This window comes from Psammomys obesus, unplaced genomic scaffold (genome assembly GCF_907164565.1).
Source record: "Psammomys obesus unplaced genomic scaffold, mPsaObe1.curated_primary_1811, whole genome shotgun sequence".
In the NCBI taxonomy this organism is placed as follows: domain Eukaryota; kingdom Metazoa; phylum Chordata; class Mammalia; order Rodentia; family Muridae; genus Psammomys; species Psammomys obesus.
In genome coordinates this window covers 10,128,055-10,140,848 of record NW_026595981.1, presented here as the reverse complement: position 1 = coordinate 10,140,848, position 12,794 = coordinate 10,128,055, and the positions used below count along the sequence as shown (strand labels likewise).

The following is a 12,794-nucleotide window of genomic DNA, read 5'->3' as shown; positions in this document are numbered from 1 at the left end:
AAAAAAAAAAAAAAAAAAAAAAAAAAAAAAAAAAAAAAAAAAAAAAGAAATCTGGATTCATATTTGAAGGTATTCATTATGATTAAGAGTGTATAATTAGGAGTTTAAAATGAGAGATAATGTTTTCTCTATTTAATTTTTTATTGAAAATAGATTTAGTTTTGTACTGTATATTCTGATCATAGTTTCCTCTCCAAGCCTCCGTCCAGAGCCTCCTTACCTTCCCACCTTTTAATCTCTCTTAAGAAAATAAATGGGGGTTGGGGGGGGCTGGAGAGATGGCTTAGTGGTTAAGAGCACTGACTGCTCTTAACTCCAAAAGTCCTGAGTTCAGTTCCCAGCAACCAAATGATGGCTCACAACCATCTATAGTATGATCTGATTCCTTCATCTGGCATACAGGAGTACATGCAGATAGAGCCCTCACACATATACTAAATGAATGAATGAATGAATGAATGAATGAATGAATGAATGAATGAATGAATGAATGAATATTAAGGGGGCTGGAGAGATGGCTCAGTGGTTAAGAGCACTGTCTGCTCTTCCAGAGCCCTCACACATATAATAGATAGATAGATAGATAGATAGATAGATAGATAGATAGATAGATAGATGAATGAATAAAAAAATAAATAAATATTAAAGGGGCTGGAGAGATGGCTCAGTGGTTAAGAGCACTGTCTGCTCTTCCAGAGGTCCTGAGTTCAATTCCCAGCAACCACATGGTGGCTTACAACCATCTATACCCTCAACTGTTCTCTTCTAGCATGCAGGTGCACATGCAGATAGAGCAGTAATATAAATGCATAAAATAAATAAATAAATAAAATCTAAAAAAAGAAAACAAACAGGCAAATAAGAATAAAACAAAACAAACATACTAACAAACAAAAAAGGAAAAACAAACAAATGCATATGACACAAACACACAAAACCCACAAAAATACAAAATCTGAAACCATAATATATAAGCAAAGGATTGAAGAGAGAAAAAAAGAGAGAGCCCAAACAATATGAGACAAAAACAAACAAACAAATCTTCAAAAATACCTTTTAATTCATGTTGTGTTAGCCGTCTGCTGCTGGGCGTGGGACCTTCCCTTAAGTATGGTTTGTAACCCTGTGAGGCTTCCTTGGAGAAACTTGATTTTTCCTTTGCAAGCAGTTGTTAACTAGTGGTAGCTTCTTAATTGTTGATGGACACATCTGTCTGCTTCCCCATCTCAGCGCTGGGACTCCCATCTGGTTTTACATCTGTGCAAGCCATATTTGCATGCTGCCATGGTCTCTTGAGTTCTTATGTGCATCAGTCTTGTTTTGTCTGGAAGATAATTTTTTTTTTCATATCTTCCATTGCCTCTGGCTATTACAGTCTTTCCAGCTTCCTCTTTTGCAGAATTCTATGAGCCCTGAGGAAAGATTCGATGAAGACATCCCATTTATGACTGAATGTTACAAATATCTCAATCTCTACACATTGTCCAGTTGTGGGTCTCTGTATTAGTTCCCATCTACTAAGGCAGGAAGCTTCTCTGATGATGGCTGAATAAGACACTCTTCCAATGGGTATAGCAGAATGTTAAGTGTCATTTTATTACTATGTCCCTTCAGCACAACAATAGTATTTGGCTTTTCTCCAGATCCATGGCCTATCTGGTTTAAGATTCTTGGCCAGATGAGTAGTGTCAGGCATTATTGGTTCCGTCTTATATAGTGGACCTTAAATCCCATCAGTTAGTGGTTGTTTATTCCCACGATGTTTGGGCTGCTGTTGCACAAATGGTCACCTGTGTACATGGAAGGGTTTGTAGCAGAGTTGGTATTTACCTTTCTCCCCTGGTAGTGTTCAGAGTCCCTTCAGTACTATGAACTCTTTGTCAGTAGGGCTAAAGGCTCTAGTTAGGCACCATCTCAACTTTTTCATGTTCAATGAAACATGTAAGTGTTGTCTTCAGCAGTAGAGCCTTACATTACATCAGCTTGTGGAGAACAGCCAATAGCCTGAGTTGCTTAGGGGTTTCTGCAGGTCCCCTTTGGCCAACAACTCAATTAGATGTAACCCATTTGGGGCACTGGTGGTTTCTCTTGGTGGTGAGACGTCTAGTTGGAGCTTTGTCTCCCGTTATTTGGTGGCTGCATTTAGATTTTTTAATAAATGTTTTCTCTTAATTCATTTTGTACCTTTTATGATTCTTAGAACATACGCAAGTTATTTCTTTGTGAAATGCTAATCTTTCAGGCCACAACAAAAACAACACCCCCCAAAAGAGAGTAGCCTCTTTGTATTGCTGTTTTTGTCAATGAAACTATTACTTTACCTCAAGAACAAAACTCTAACCAAACTGGTCAAGACTGATTTTATGTTAAATTGCAGTATTTTAATTCTGCTTATATGAGTTGTCAGAAATATTCTTCTTGATTTGAAGGTAATGTTATAAAATTCTTTGGAATTTGAAGGTAATATCCCAAGAGCCTATTATTTTCTCTTCCAATGTAGACGTTGATGTTTTTATATGCCTTTATATCTATTCATATTTAACCGCTGAGCTATCTCTCCAATATTTTATTCATCTTTATTTTTTTGTACATCAGTGTTTTGTATGCATGTATGTCTGTGTGAGGGTGTCAGATATCAGATATTGGAGTTACAGGCAGCTATGAGCTGACATGTGGGTGCTGAGAATTGAACCCAGGTCCTCTGGAAGAGCAGTCAGTGCTCTTAACTCATTTAAGACACATACTTTTTCTTTGGTTTTTTGTTTGTTTGTTTTTCCAGACAGGGTTTCTCTATGTATCCCTGGCTGTTTTGGAACTCCCTCTGTAGACCAGGCTGGCCTTGAACTCACAGAGATTCTCCTGCCTCTGCCCCCAGAGTGCTGGGATTAAAGGCCAGCTCCCATGAATTTTTGGTAAAGCATTCCTTCTTAAAAATGTGTAAGGACTAGAGAGATGAAAAGAAAGCTTGATGTTCAAGCACAAGGACCTGAGTTCCAAGCTCAGTGCCTATGAGTGTTTTTTGTTTTCTTTTCTTAAAAGCCAGACATGCCAGCATGTGAGCCTGAAACCCACCCTGGTGGGGAAGGAAAGAAGATGATCATTGGGGCTTTCTGACCACTATTCTAGCTTCAGGTTTAGTGAGGGACCTGTCTCAAGGAAAAAGAACAATAGAACGTGACACCTGCTGTTTCCGTCTAGTCGTTATGTACATTTACATATACTTACATCAAGCACAAAAAAATGGAATTTATAAAAGTTTTAAAATCTTGTCTTAATTTTTAAACTCCCCTCCCCTCAAGATGGGCTTTCCCTGTGCATTCCTGGCTGTCCTGGAACACAGTCTGTAGCCTTGAACTCAGAGGTCTACCTGCCTCTGCCTCCTGAGTGCTGAGTTTAAACGTATGTGCCACCATGCCCTGCTAATTTTTTACTGTTCTTACTAGTACTCTAGTTTTTTTTTGTTGTTGTTTTTTTTTTTTTTTGCTTATTTGCTTGTTTCATTTTAGGGGGCTTGTTTTGTTTTGGCCAAGAACTCAGGTGATAACCAGATAGATCTTAAACTCATAGAGAACCCTCTTGCCTCTGCCTCCTGAATGCTAAGATTAAAGGCATTCACATCATGCCTGATTTGTGTTATATCACTTTTTTTTTAAAAGATAGATTTTATTATATATATATATAATATATGAGTGCTCTGTCTGCATGCACACCTGAATGCCAGAAGAGGGCACCGGATCCCAATGTAGATGATTGTGAGCCACCATGTGGTTGCTGGAAATTGAACTCAGGATCTCTGGAAGAGCAGGCAGTACTCTTAGCCACCGAGCCATCTCTCTAGCCCATGTTATATCACTTTTAAAAGAACATTTGTGTTTTAAAATATTTGTTATTTTGTGTGCATATGCTGGTATGTGCTTTGATGTACTTATGAAGGTCAGAAGGACAACTTGTCAGAGTCATTGTTCTCTTCTTTCAGTGAATCCTAGGATCAAACTCAGGTTATCAGGCTTGGGCACAAGTGCTTTTCCCACTGAGCTTTCTGGCCAGCCTCACTAAGCCTATTTTAAATAAATACTGTTTATTTGCTTGCTTCCTTTTTAATTCAAAACCCTTGTATTTGTTTCAGGGGGTGAGGGGAGAATATGTGTGTGTGCCACAGCATCTATAGAAGTCAGAGGACAACCTTGGGTGTTGGTACTCTCTTTGCATCTTGTGACAGAGTCTCTTTGCTGTTTGCCACTGCCTACTGCTCTTAATGTGCAGTTCCACTGTATTTCTATAATTTCTAAAAAGAAATCCTTAAGTTTTGATTGTCTATCTCATGAGGCAGGTTGCCAATGAATGCTATCTCACAATTCTTCAGGATCCAACATCACCTTGCTCATGATTGGTCTGGTTCCCATGGAGATTATTATTAGTTTATTGATCTTGTGATGTTTTGAGCTCTCTGAGGCCTCTGCAATGGAATCTGAGTTTCAGGCCTAGATTCTGTGTTGGTCTAAAAAGCATGAGGTGGGTCCTAGTAACCAGAACAGCTGTACTAGAAGGAAAGTTCTTACTGGTCATAGAGGATCAAACTGTCCTCAAGTCTTCATGTTCTGTCTGAGCTGTCTTTCTTTTTATCCTGGTGGCCATTATTTGTGTGTGTGTGTATGTGTGTGTGTGTGTGTGTGTGTCTGTGTCTGTGTCTGTGTGTGTGTGTATGTGTGAGTGAGTGAGTGAGTGTGTGGGGGTGTATGTGTTTTGTTTCTCAAGGAAGTGTTTCTCTGTGTAGCCCTGACTGTTCTGGAAAACTCTGGCTTAGAACTCAGAGATCCACCTGCCTCTGCCTCCTGAGTGCTGGGATTAAAGGCGTGTGCCACTATTCCCTGGTTGACCATTATATTTTTCTCTTATTATTTTTTTGAGATTATAATATAATTACATAATTTTTCGTTTTCCTTTTCTCCCTCCAAATCCTTTTTATGAACTTCTCTGTATCCATAGACTGCACCTGCTGACTTTCAGTTTTACTCTGGATACAAAGAGTTTTTTCATAAAATCTTAGCATCTTGTCACAAATTCCGACCCAGTCAGCAGAGGAATAGGCTTCTTCATGATCATTGCTCTGGTTAATTTAAACTGTAGGTGAGTGAAGGAGGAAATAAGCTTTGTGTTTCAGGATGAAGGATGGCAGGAACCCCTCACACATCTGTGTCTACCCAAAGCTTACTATTGATCAGGTATTTCCTGAAAAATCAAATTTAATGGAGTAATATTTATGCTGGGAGTGGTGGCACACACCTGTAATCCCAGCTTTTGGGGAGGCAGAGTCAGGTGGGATCTCTATGAGTTGAAGGCCAGCCTTGTTTACAAAAGCGAGGCCAGAACAGCTAAGGCTACACAAAAACAAAACAAAACAAAACAAAAACCCTGTCTCAAAAAGACAAAACAAACAAAAGCCAAACAAACAAATAAAAAATCCACTACTACCACCAGAATAATGTTTATAAAAGATTGTTTAGAAAAATGTTTTTGTAGATAACAATGAATTGATGGATCACATGTTCACTAAAAATTTAAATGGAAAAGTATTCCTTCTTATGAAAATTATATAAGGTTAAGTTTTTGAAACATTAAATTGATGCCATTGATTATTTACTTTTATTTTCTTTCAGCATTAGGGATTGATTGAGCCCAGAGTCTTTTACATGCCAGAACAGTGCTTTATCAGCCAGCTATATCCCTAGCCAAGTCTTGTTGACTTTTAGTCAGATGCTTTAAAAGGTATATTAAAGTTTACTCAGGAAAAATATTTTCTGAAGCAAGTCATGAGTTTATATGCTAAATTGCTGAGATTATAGGCCTGTACTACTAAGCCAAGTCTTGCTCCTTTGGTTTTATTTTGAGACAGTGTCTCACTGTATAGCTTTGGCTGGCCTGGAACTCACTATATAGACTAAGCTAGCCTTGAAATGCATAAAGATGTACCTGCCTCTGCCTACTGAGCATCTGGATTATAGACATGCAGTACTGTGTGTAATCCTGATTTATTTTTCGTGTATATCCATGCCATGGCACACATGTGAGCAAGAAAACTCATAGGAGTTGTTTCTTTCCCTTTACTTTGTGGGTTTCAGGGATTAAACTCTGGTTGTTAAGCTTGGTGATACACTCCCTTACCCACTGAGTCTCACTGGCCCATAAATAATTTTTGAGTATGTAAATTTTCATAATGAACGAGTAATTTGTAATAATTTTGAATAATTTGTAGTCATTGCTGATACTGTCCCTTTTGTGTGTAGTTTTTATTCTATTACAAATATTGTAATATATTTCTGTTAATAAATGTTTTTGTGGTTTCTTTATAATTCTTAACATTAGGGAATATTTTTCTAATCAAAAGAATATATGTGTAAGTATAGCCACAGTTAAAGGACACTCTGTAATAGCACAAAATCTTTATCAAATTATTGCAGCTATTGAAGAAAGTTTATTTTCCCCTCTTTTGGACCTTGATAAGGATCTAAAACAAAATAACTAGTCATTTGTGTCATCCTCTAATGTGTGTGTGTTTGTGTGTGTGTGTGTTTAGAGTAGGTAGGTATATCAGCTGAATATTGTAATAAGGTACAAAAGAAGAGAGAATCATTCTTTTATTAAAGTTAATCAGAGCCTTGTCTGGAGATAGAGACAAAGTTTAGATAAGGATGATGATAACTCCTGTTCCTCGATAGCCGAAGCATCTCTAAGGTTGGCTTTTTCACATTCTTTCTTCAGGTGATTTACTGTTCTTTTGGTGGAACATCCAAAGGGCTACACTTCAATAATTTAATAGTTGGACTCGTTCTCCTTACAAGAGGCAAAGATGAAGAGAAAGCAAAATGTAAGTTCTTTTATCTTGGGTGAGAAAAGTATCATATGTACAGAATAATTAGCATCAAAATCCAGAAGGCAATAATTTTAATGGCCATTTCACCAAAGATACACAAGTGACCAATAAGCACTTGAAAAATGTTCAATGTAGCTAGCCACCAAAGTGAACTAAAACTGTTGCAATACTACATCAGATTTTAAAGTAAAATATAATAACAGTACTTGATCTTTTCTGTTGGGAGTATAAAATAATAGTGCAACCACTTTAGTTTTTGTTTTTATTCACTTATTTTTTGGTGCTGACAATAAAACTCAGGATGGATAAACAAAATGTAAATTTGTGTACAATGGAACCTTATTTTACAAGAAAAGGAAGTAAAGTGCTGAAACATGTTTTACTTGAGGGGCTGGAGAGTTGGTTCCACAGTTAAGAGCATGTATAGCTAGCTTTTCCAGAGGACCTGAGTTTGGTTTCCAGCTCTTATGTCATGTGACCGACAACTGCCTGTAAACTCTAGCTCCAGGGGATCTGACGTCTTCTTCTGGCCTCTGTAGGTCCTTGCCTTCCCATATGTACATATGCACATGAATAAAAGTAATTATTTAAAAACATATGGGTGTATATTACTGAATAATAGGTGTTATTTAGAGTAGACCACATACGATTATAGTTATGTGGCGCTTCTAGAATAAGCAGACCCATAGAGCTGGAATATAGTAGATGGGTGACTGTTGACAGGGAAATGGAGAATGAGTAACTGTTCATAAGAATAAATGTTTTTGGTTTTTTGCCTTTCCCTTTTCTGTGGTTTTGGAGATTGAAACCTGAGCCTTGCACATGCTATGAAAGTGTTGTGCCACTTGTTAGTAGTATGAGATTTCTTTTTAAGTTGGTGAAAATATTGTGAAATTGGTGGTAATTATTGCACATTCTTGCACATATACTAAAATTACTAAACTGTGCATTTTACAAGGTTAATTTTTCACAATATGACTTATATTAAGGCTGTTAACTTAAAAAAAAAAAAGGCTCTTCCTGGGTATGGGGCACACCTTTAATCCCAGCACTGGGAGGCAGAGGCAGCAGACTATCTGAGTGTGAGGCCAGCTGGTTTACAGAGTGAGTTCCAGGCCAGTCAGGGCTACAGAGTGAGACCCTGTCTCAAAAAACTTAACACCAAAACCCTGAGAAAAACAAAACCCCTGGGGGAAAAAAGAAAAGATTCGAAGAAATAAACTTAGTAGTCTTTTTTCTTACTTTATAAAACCAGAAGTTCTGTTTTAACATTTAACCTTTAGAAATTAATTATATTCAGTAAATTACCTGTGGTCAGAAAGTGTTGAGACTTTCTTCCTGAAAGTTTCATTATATGTAGCCTAAGTTGGAATTCTCATGTATCAGCCTTTTGTCTTGCGAGGCTAAGAGGATTTAAAATATAGAGAACTAACCATATATGATAATACATACTGTCATTCCAGCACTGGAAAAGCAATGGCAGGAGAATGGCTCATCAGAGGCCAGTCTGGGCTATATATATATTAAATAATATATAATTATTCAAACAACAACACACAAAAAGACCACAATAAAAATATAAACAAATAGCACTGGGGATATAACTCAGTAGCAAAATACTTGGCATGTACAAGGTCCTTGGTTTTTATTCCCAACAGCAGAAGGGAGAGGTCTAATAGCATAAATTATATGTAAGTTCTACACCATTTTTATTAGGTACATTTTAGAATGCTTGAGGGGTCCTGGAACCAAGCCCCCATGATACCAAGGAAACTAGAGGTGCAGTTTACCTCTCTGTGGGACAATGTTCAAGCCATAACAATATTTTAGAGGCAAATAAGATGTGTACTTTCAGCCAGCTTACTATTTTTTATAATTCTGTCATCTGCACTTCACGTCTTGAAGTTTAAAGAAGGAAACAGTTTTCTCTGTTTGGCAGCGTATCCCTCTAATCCCAGCACTTAGGAGCTAGAGGCAAGAGGGTCGGTCAGTAGTACTTCAGGGTTATGTGGCGGCTGTATGACATGCTATCTGTAAAAAACAACAACAAAAAGAGCTTGATGAATTATCCTTAATTCTTTTCAAAGTCCCAGAATTTTTGCCCCTCTGAGAGATGAGTGCTCTCAGAGATTTAATGACCCCCTTTATCTTTTGCACATTTTTATGTATCCTTATTTTTATGTCTGTAAACATATTTTCAACAGTTTGGCAGGTTTTTGACTTTTAAAATGGTATATGGTTATTTTGACATTTACTTTATTTCCTAGATAACATGTTTCTTTATGCTTACCCATTTTGAAGAACATACTCTATTTAACTTCTGTATTTCATTATATATATTTGCACATCTCAGTCTGTTTGTATTGGTGTTTTGAGGCAGGGTTTTTCTCTGTAGCCCTGGATATCCTATAACTTGCACTGTAGATCAGAGTGTCCTTGAACTCAACAGAGATCTCAGTTTGTTTTTTATCCTAATAAATATTTATCTTGTTTCTAATATTTGCTCTTACAAATAGTAGTTAAGTGAACATCTTGCATTTTGTATATAAGTACCTGCATTTTTAAATGTTAAAATGGGATTGTTTAGAAGTAGAGTATATGACACACATCTTTACCTTTCCTAGATTTTGGCAAATCCAGAATGGTTACATTTATTTGTATACTCGTCATATTTTATAAGAGAGCCTAGCCAGGGGTTTGTGGTACATGACTTTAATCCCTGCCCTCTGGAGGCAGAGGCCGGAGGATCTCTGAATTTGAGGCAGAGGTCAGCCTGGTCTACAGAGCAAGTTCAGGATAGCCAGGGTTACACAGAAAAACTGTATTTTGCAAAACCAAAAAAGGAAGAAGGGAGGGAAGGGAAGAGAGAGGGACAGAAAAAGAGGTCCTATTTCTCCCTGTCTTTGCTAACACTTGGTATTAACCACATGTACGAAAAAATACCACATAATTACTTTGAAGAGTAAATTAAACGACATGCATGGTGTCATATACTTGTAATCACAGCCTCTTTGAAGGCTGAGGCAGGAGTATTGTGAATTTATAGCCAGCCTGGGCAACATAGTACTAGCTCAGCCAAGTACTAGCTCATCTGTAGAGCAAGATCATCTCAAGAGGAGGAGGAGGACCATAAAGATGACAACAACAATAATAAATTGTACTTATAAAGTTCAATTACTTTATAAATTACTTTGTAGTTATAAAGGTATTAATTATGCCTGTCTCTTCTCTTTTTACTTTAATTCAACTATACTTGATGTAAAGATTAATTTATTTTTCTTTCTTAGATATTTTTAGTCTTTTTTCAAGTGAATCTGGGAGCTATGTTGTACGGGAAGAAATGGAAAGAATGCTCCATGTGGTGGATGGTAAAGTCCCAGATACACTCAGGAAGTGTTTCTCAGAGGTACATTTCAAGATTTATATTTCATCTCTTGTTGATGAAGTGCTAACATTTTGTGATAAATGTAGCTATGATGGTTGCTTATGTACAGAATGTTCCTGGTATTTTTGTGTTTAATGATTAATGTTTCAACTTTTTATGTGTTGTGCTCAAAAAAGAGTATTTTTATTACCTAATAATCTTACAGGAAAATAAACTGGAATAAGGGAACCAGGTATTCATGGGAGAAGTCAGTTGTATTTTGCTTTTTAAGAAAATTAGGAAATTCTGTCAGATAAAGTGAAATTCAAGATTGTTGATGTCTCCCATTACTTCTATGCTTATAATTTAGAAAATTCTTGATTCTGGGTCTGAAGAGATGGCTCAATGGTTAAGAGTGCATACAACTCTTCTAGAGGACCCTAGTTTGATTCCCAGCACCCAGTTCAGGTGGTTCACAACTTTACAGCACCAGAGAATCTGGCACCGGCGCTTTCTGTGCCACCTGCCTTCATATACATATACCCATACACATGCACATAATTTAATAATAATAAAATAGAACTCTCAAGTACTGTTAATGCGTCTTAGGTTTTTGAGCTCTGAGGCTTTTAGCCCTACAGTTTCTTTGCAAATGGCTGGATTCACCACAGTTAAAACACGGAGTATTTTGATATCTGAGATCTCTATCAATTTCCTATGAAATTGGCATGATGTTTATGAGATGCAATATCAGTTGTGTCTCTTATCCATTCATACCTTGGTGCTGGTAGTGCCTTTAACAGCCTACTTGCTCTGTTACATTCAGTACATGCATTCTCAGATGCCAGGGTCTCTATCAATACTTCTCTGGCTTCTCTGGCTTTAGGCTTTGTTTACAGCTGAAACCAATCTCTGCAATAAATCTGTGAAGGCCTCTCCAGAGCCTTATATCATCTTAGTAAATGAGGTGGATTTTTTCCTGGGCTCCTCAAGCATATGTTTTATAATGGCATCATCCATCGAATTTGTTCTTGTAGGTCAGAATTTGTTCTTGACTCTTCACCAAGCAGTTGATCTTTAACAATATTTATTCACCTTGCTCTATTTCGTTTTTCTATATTTGCAGCTTCCTCCCTCCAACACATTAACCATTGTAACTGCTGACTGTCTTTTTAGTACAGGCACATTAACAAACCTTTCCAGTCTTGGGGAATAATTCTATTTTGGGTAGCCCAGGTACTTAACATTTGTTTAACAAAAGGGGAATGCATTCCATAGGAAACCACAGCCTCTTTAAAACATCGTTTCTGTTGGATGCCATATTATCTCATCATTGTCAAGATCAACACTATTAGCAGGCATGTGCTGCGCAATTACTGGGAAAACTGATGGTGTCTTTGTAATCCCAGGCCACTCCCCTGGCAGAGCACTTGACTCAAGATTAACCTTTTTCTTCTGGAAACGGTTTTTGTTTAATGCTGTATGGCCCTGTGTGGTCTCCTGCTTCTTCTGGCTTCATGCCCGCCCAGGGCCTGTAGGGACTTGAAATGGAAAGTGTGCAGTGCAGGGTGGGGCAGCATCTGCCTTCCAGCACAGTGTGGCTCTCTTTCATCTGCGGAAAGCTCCTGCTCTCAGTACTAGATCTGAACCCTTTTGTTCGCTCCCTCACCCCTTCAGATCCACTCACAACTCTTCTAATTGTTGAGCCATTCTCCCAACCTTTTTTGAAACAGTATACAGGAAGAAGACTACTAAGAAGAAATAGAAAATTCCCTCTTGGAGCAAAACAGGGGAGAGAGCCCAGCAGCAGCAACAATAAACCTTTTTCTGACGTTTTGAAACAGGATATTCGTTTCTTCACACCCTGCTGTTTCCATTACAGTATTAGAAACCAAGTTTCTTATTTTGTCTTGCATCATGTTTGGTGCCACTTGTTGGCTTATTTTTTTTAAGCTATTTTATTGGGTTCTTATATCTCTACCTCCCATCCAACCCTTAGTCCACCCTAATTCTTCCAACCACCCAACACTAGATAGGAGAAAAAGAAGGTTGGAAGAAAAAGGGGACTATACCTCTATAGGCTACTTTCTGCTGATTGGGGACATAGAGTTTCTTAAGGCAAGTCCAGTCCTCATTATCAGAAAATCCTGCAGTTTAGCAAACGAAATCAACAATCCAGCAATAGCAAATGCAGCAGCAAGATGAACCATCAGCAGGACAAACTAGCAGCAGCAGAGTCAGCAGCAGGTGCCACAGACTTCGTGGGGCTCTCCCATTTATACCTTCTCTAGCATCCCCAGCCTTAAACTATCTGTAGCTGGCAAAGATCATGCCCCTGCTAGTGCATCAGGCAAATCATAATCACCTGCTGTGAAGCAGCCTCTTATCCCACATCTGGAATTAAGACAAAAACATATTCACATAACTTAACTGGGTTTTAAAGAAACTGAAACTCTTCTCACTACACATAGATTCTGTTTTATATCCTTCAACATTTCTATTAGGGTTGGAGTTGCTAGGTCCCTGAATGTCAGTCTTTGTTGCATTTCCAGTTAAGTT

At 37.8% G+C, this 12,794-nt stretch overlaps 1 protein-coding gene across 3 annotated transcripts in view; it reads left to right on the top strand.

Annotated features, from left to right (window-relative positions):
- Positions 1-12,794, top strand: part of Usp32 (ubiquitin specific peptidase 32) — a 134,640-nt gene that overhangs the window by 43,794 nt on the left and 78,052 nt on the right. For all 3 annotated transcript variants that reach the window (XM_055619803.1, XM_055619801.1, XM_055619800.1), the window contains exons 3-4: positions 6,760-6,865; positions 10,159-10,277. In XM_055619803.1, coding sequence (XP_055475778.1) covers positions 6,760-6,865; positions 10,159-10,277 — 225 coding nt within the window. The remainder of the gene's footprint in view (positions 1-6,759; positions 6,866-10,158; positions 10,278-12,794) is intronic.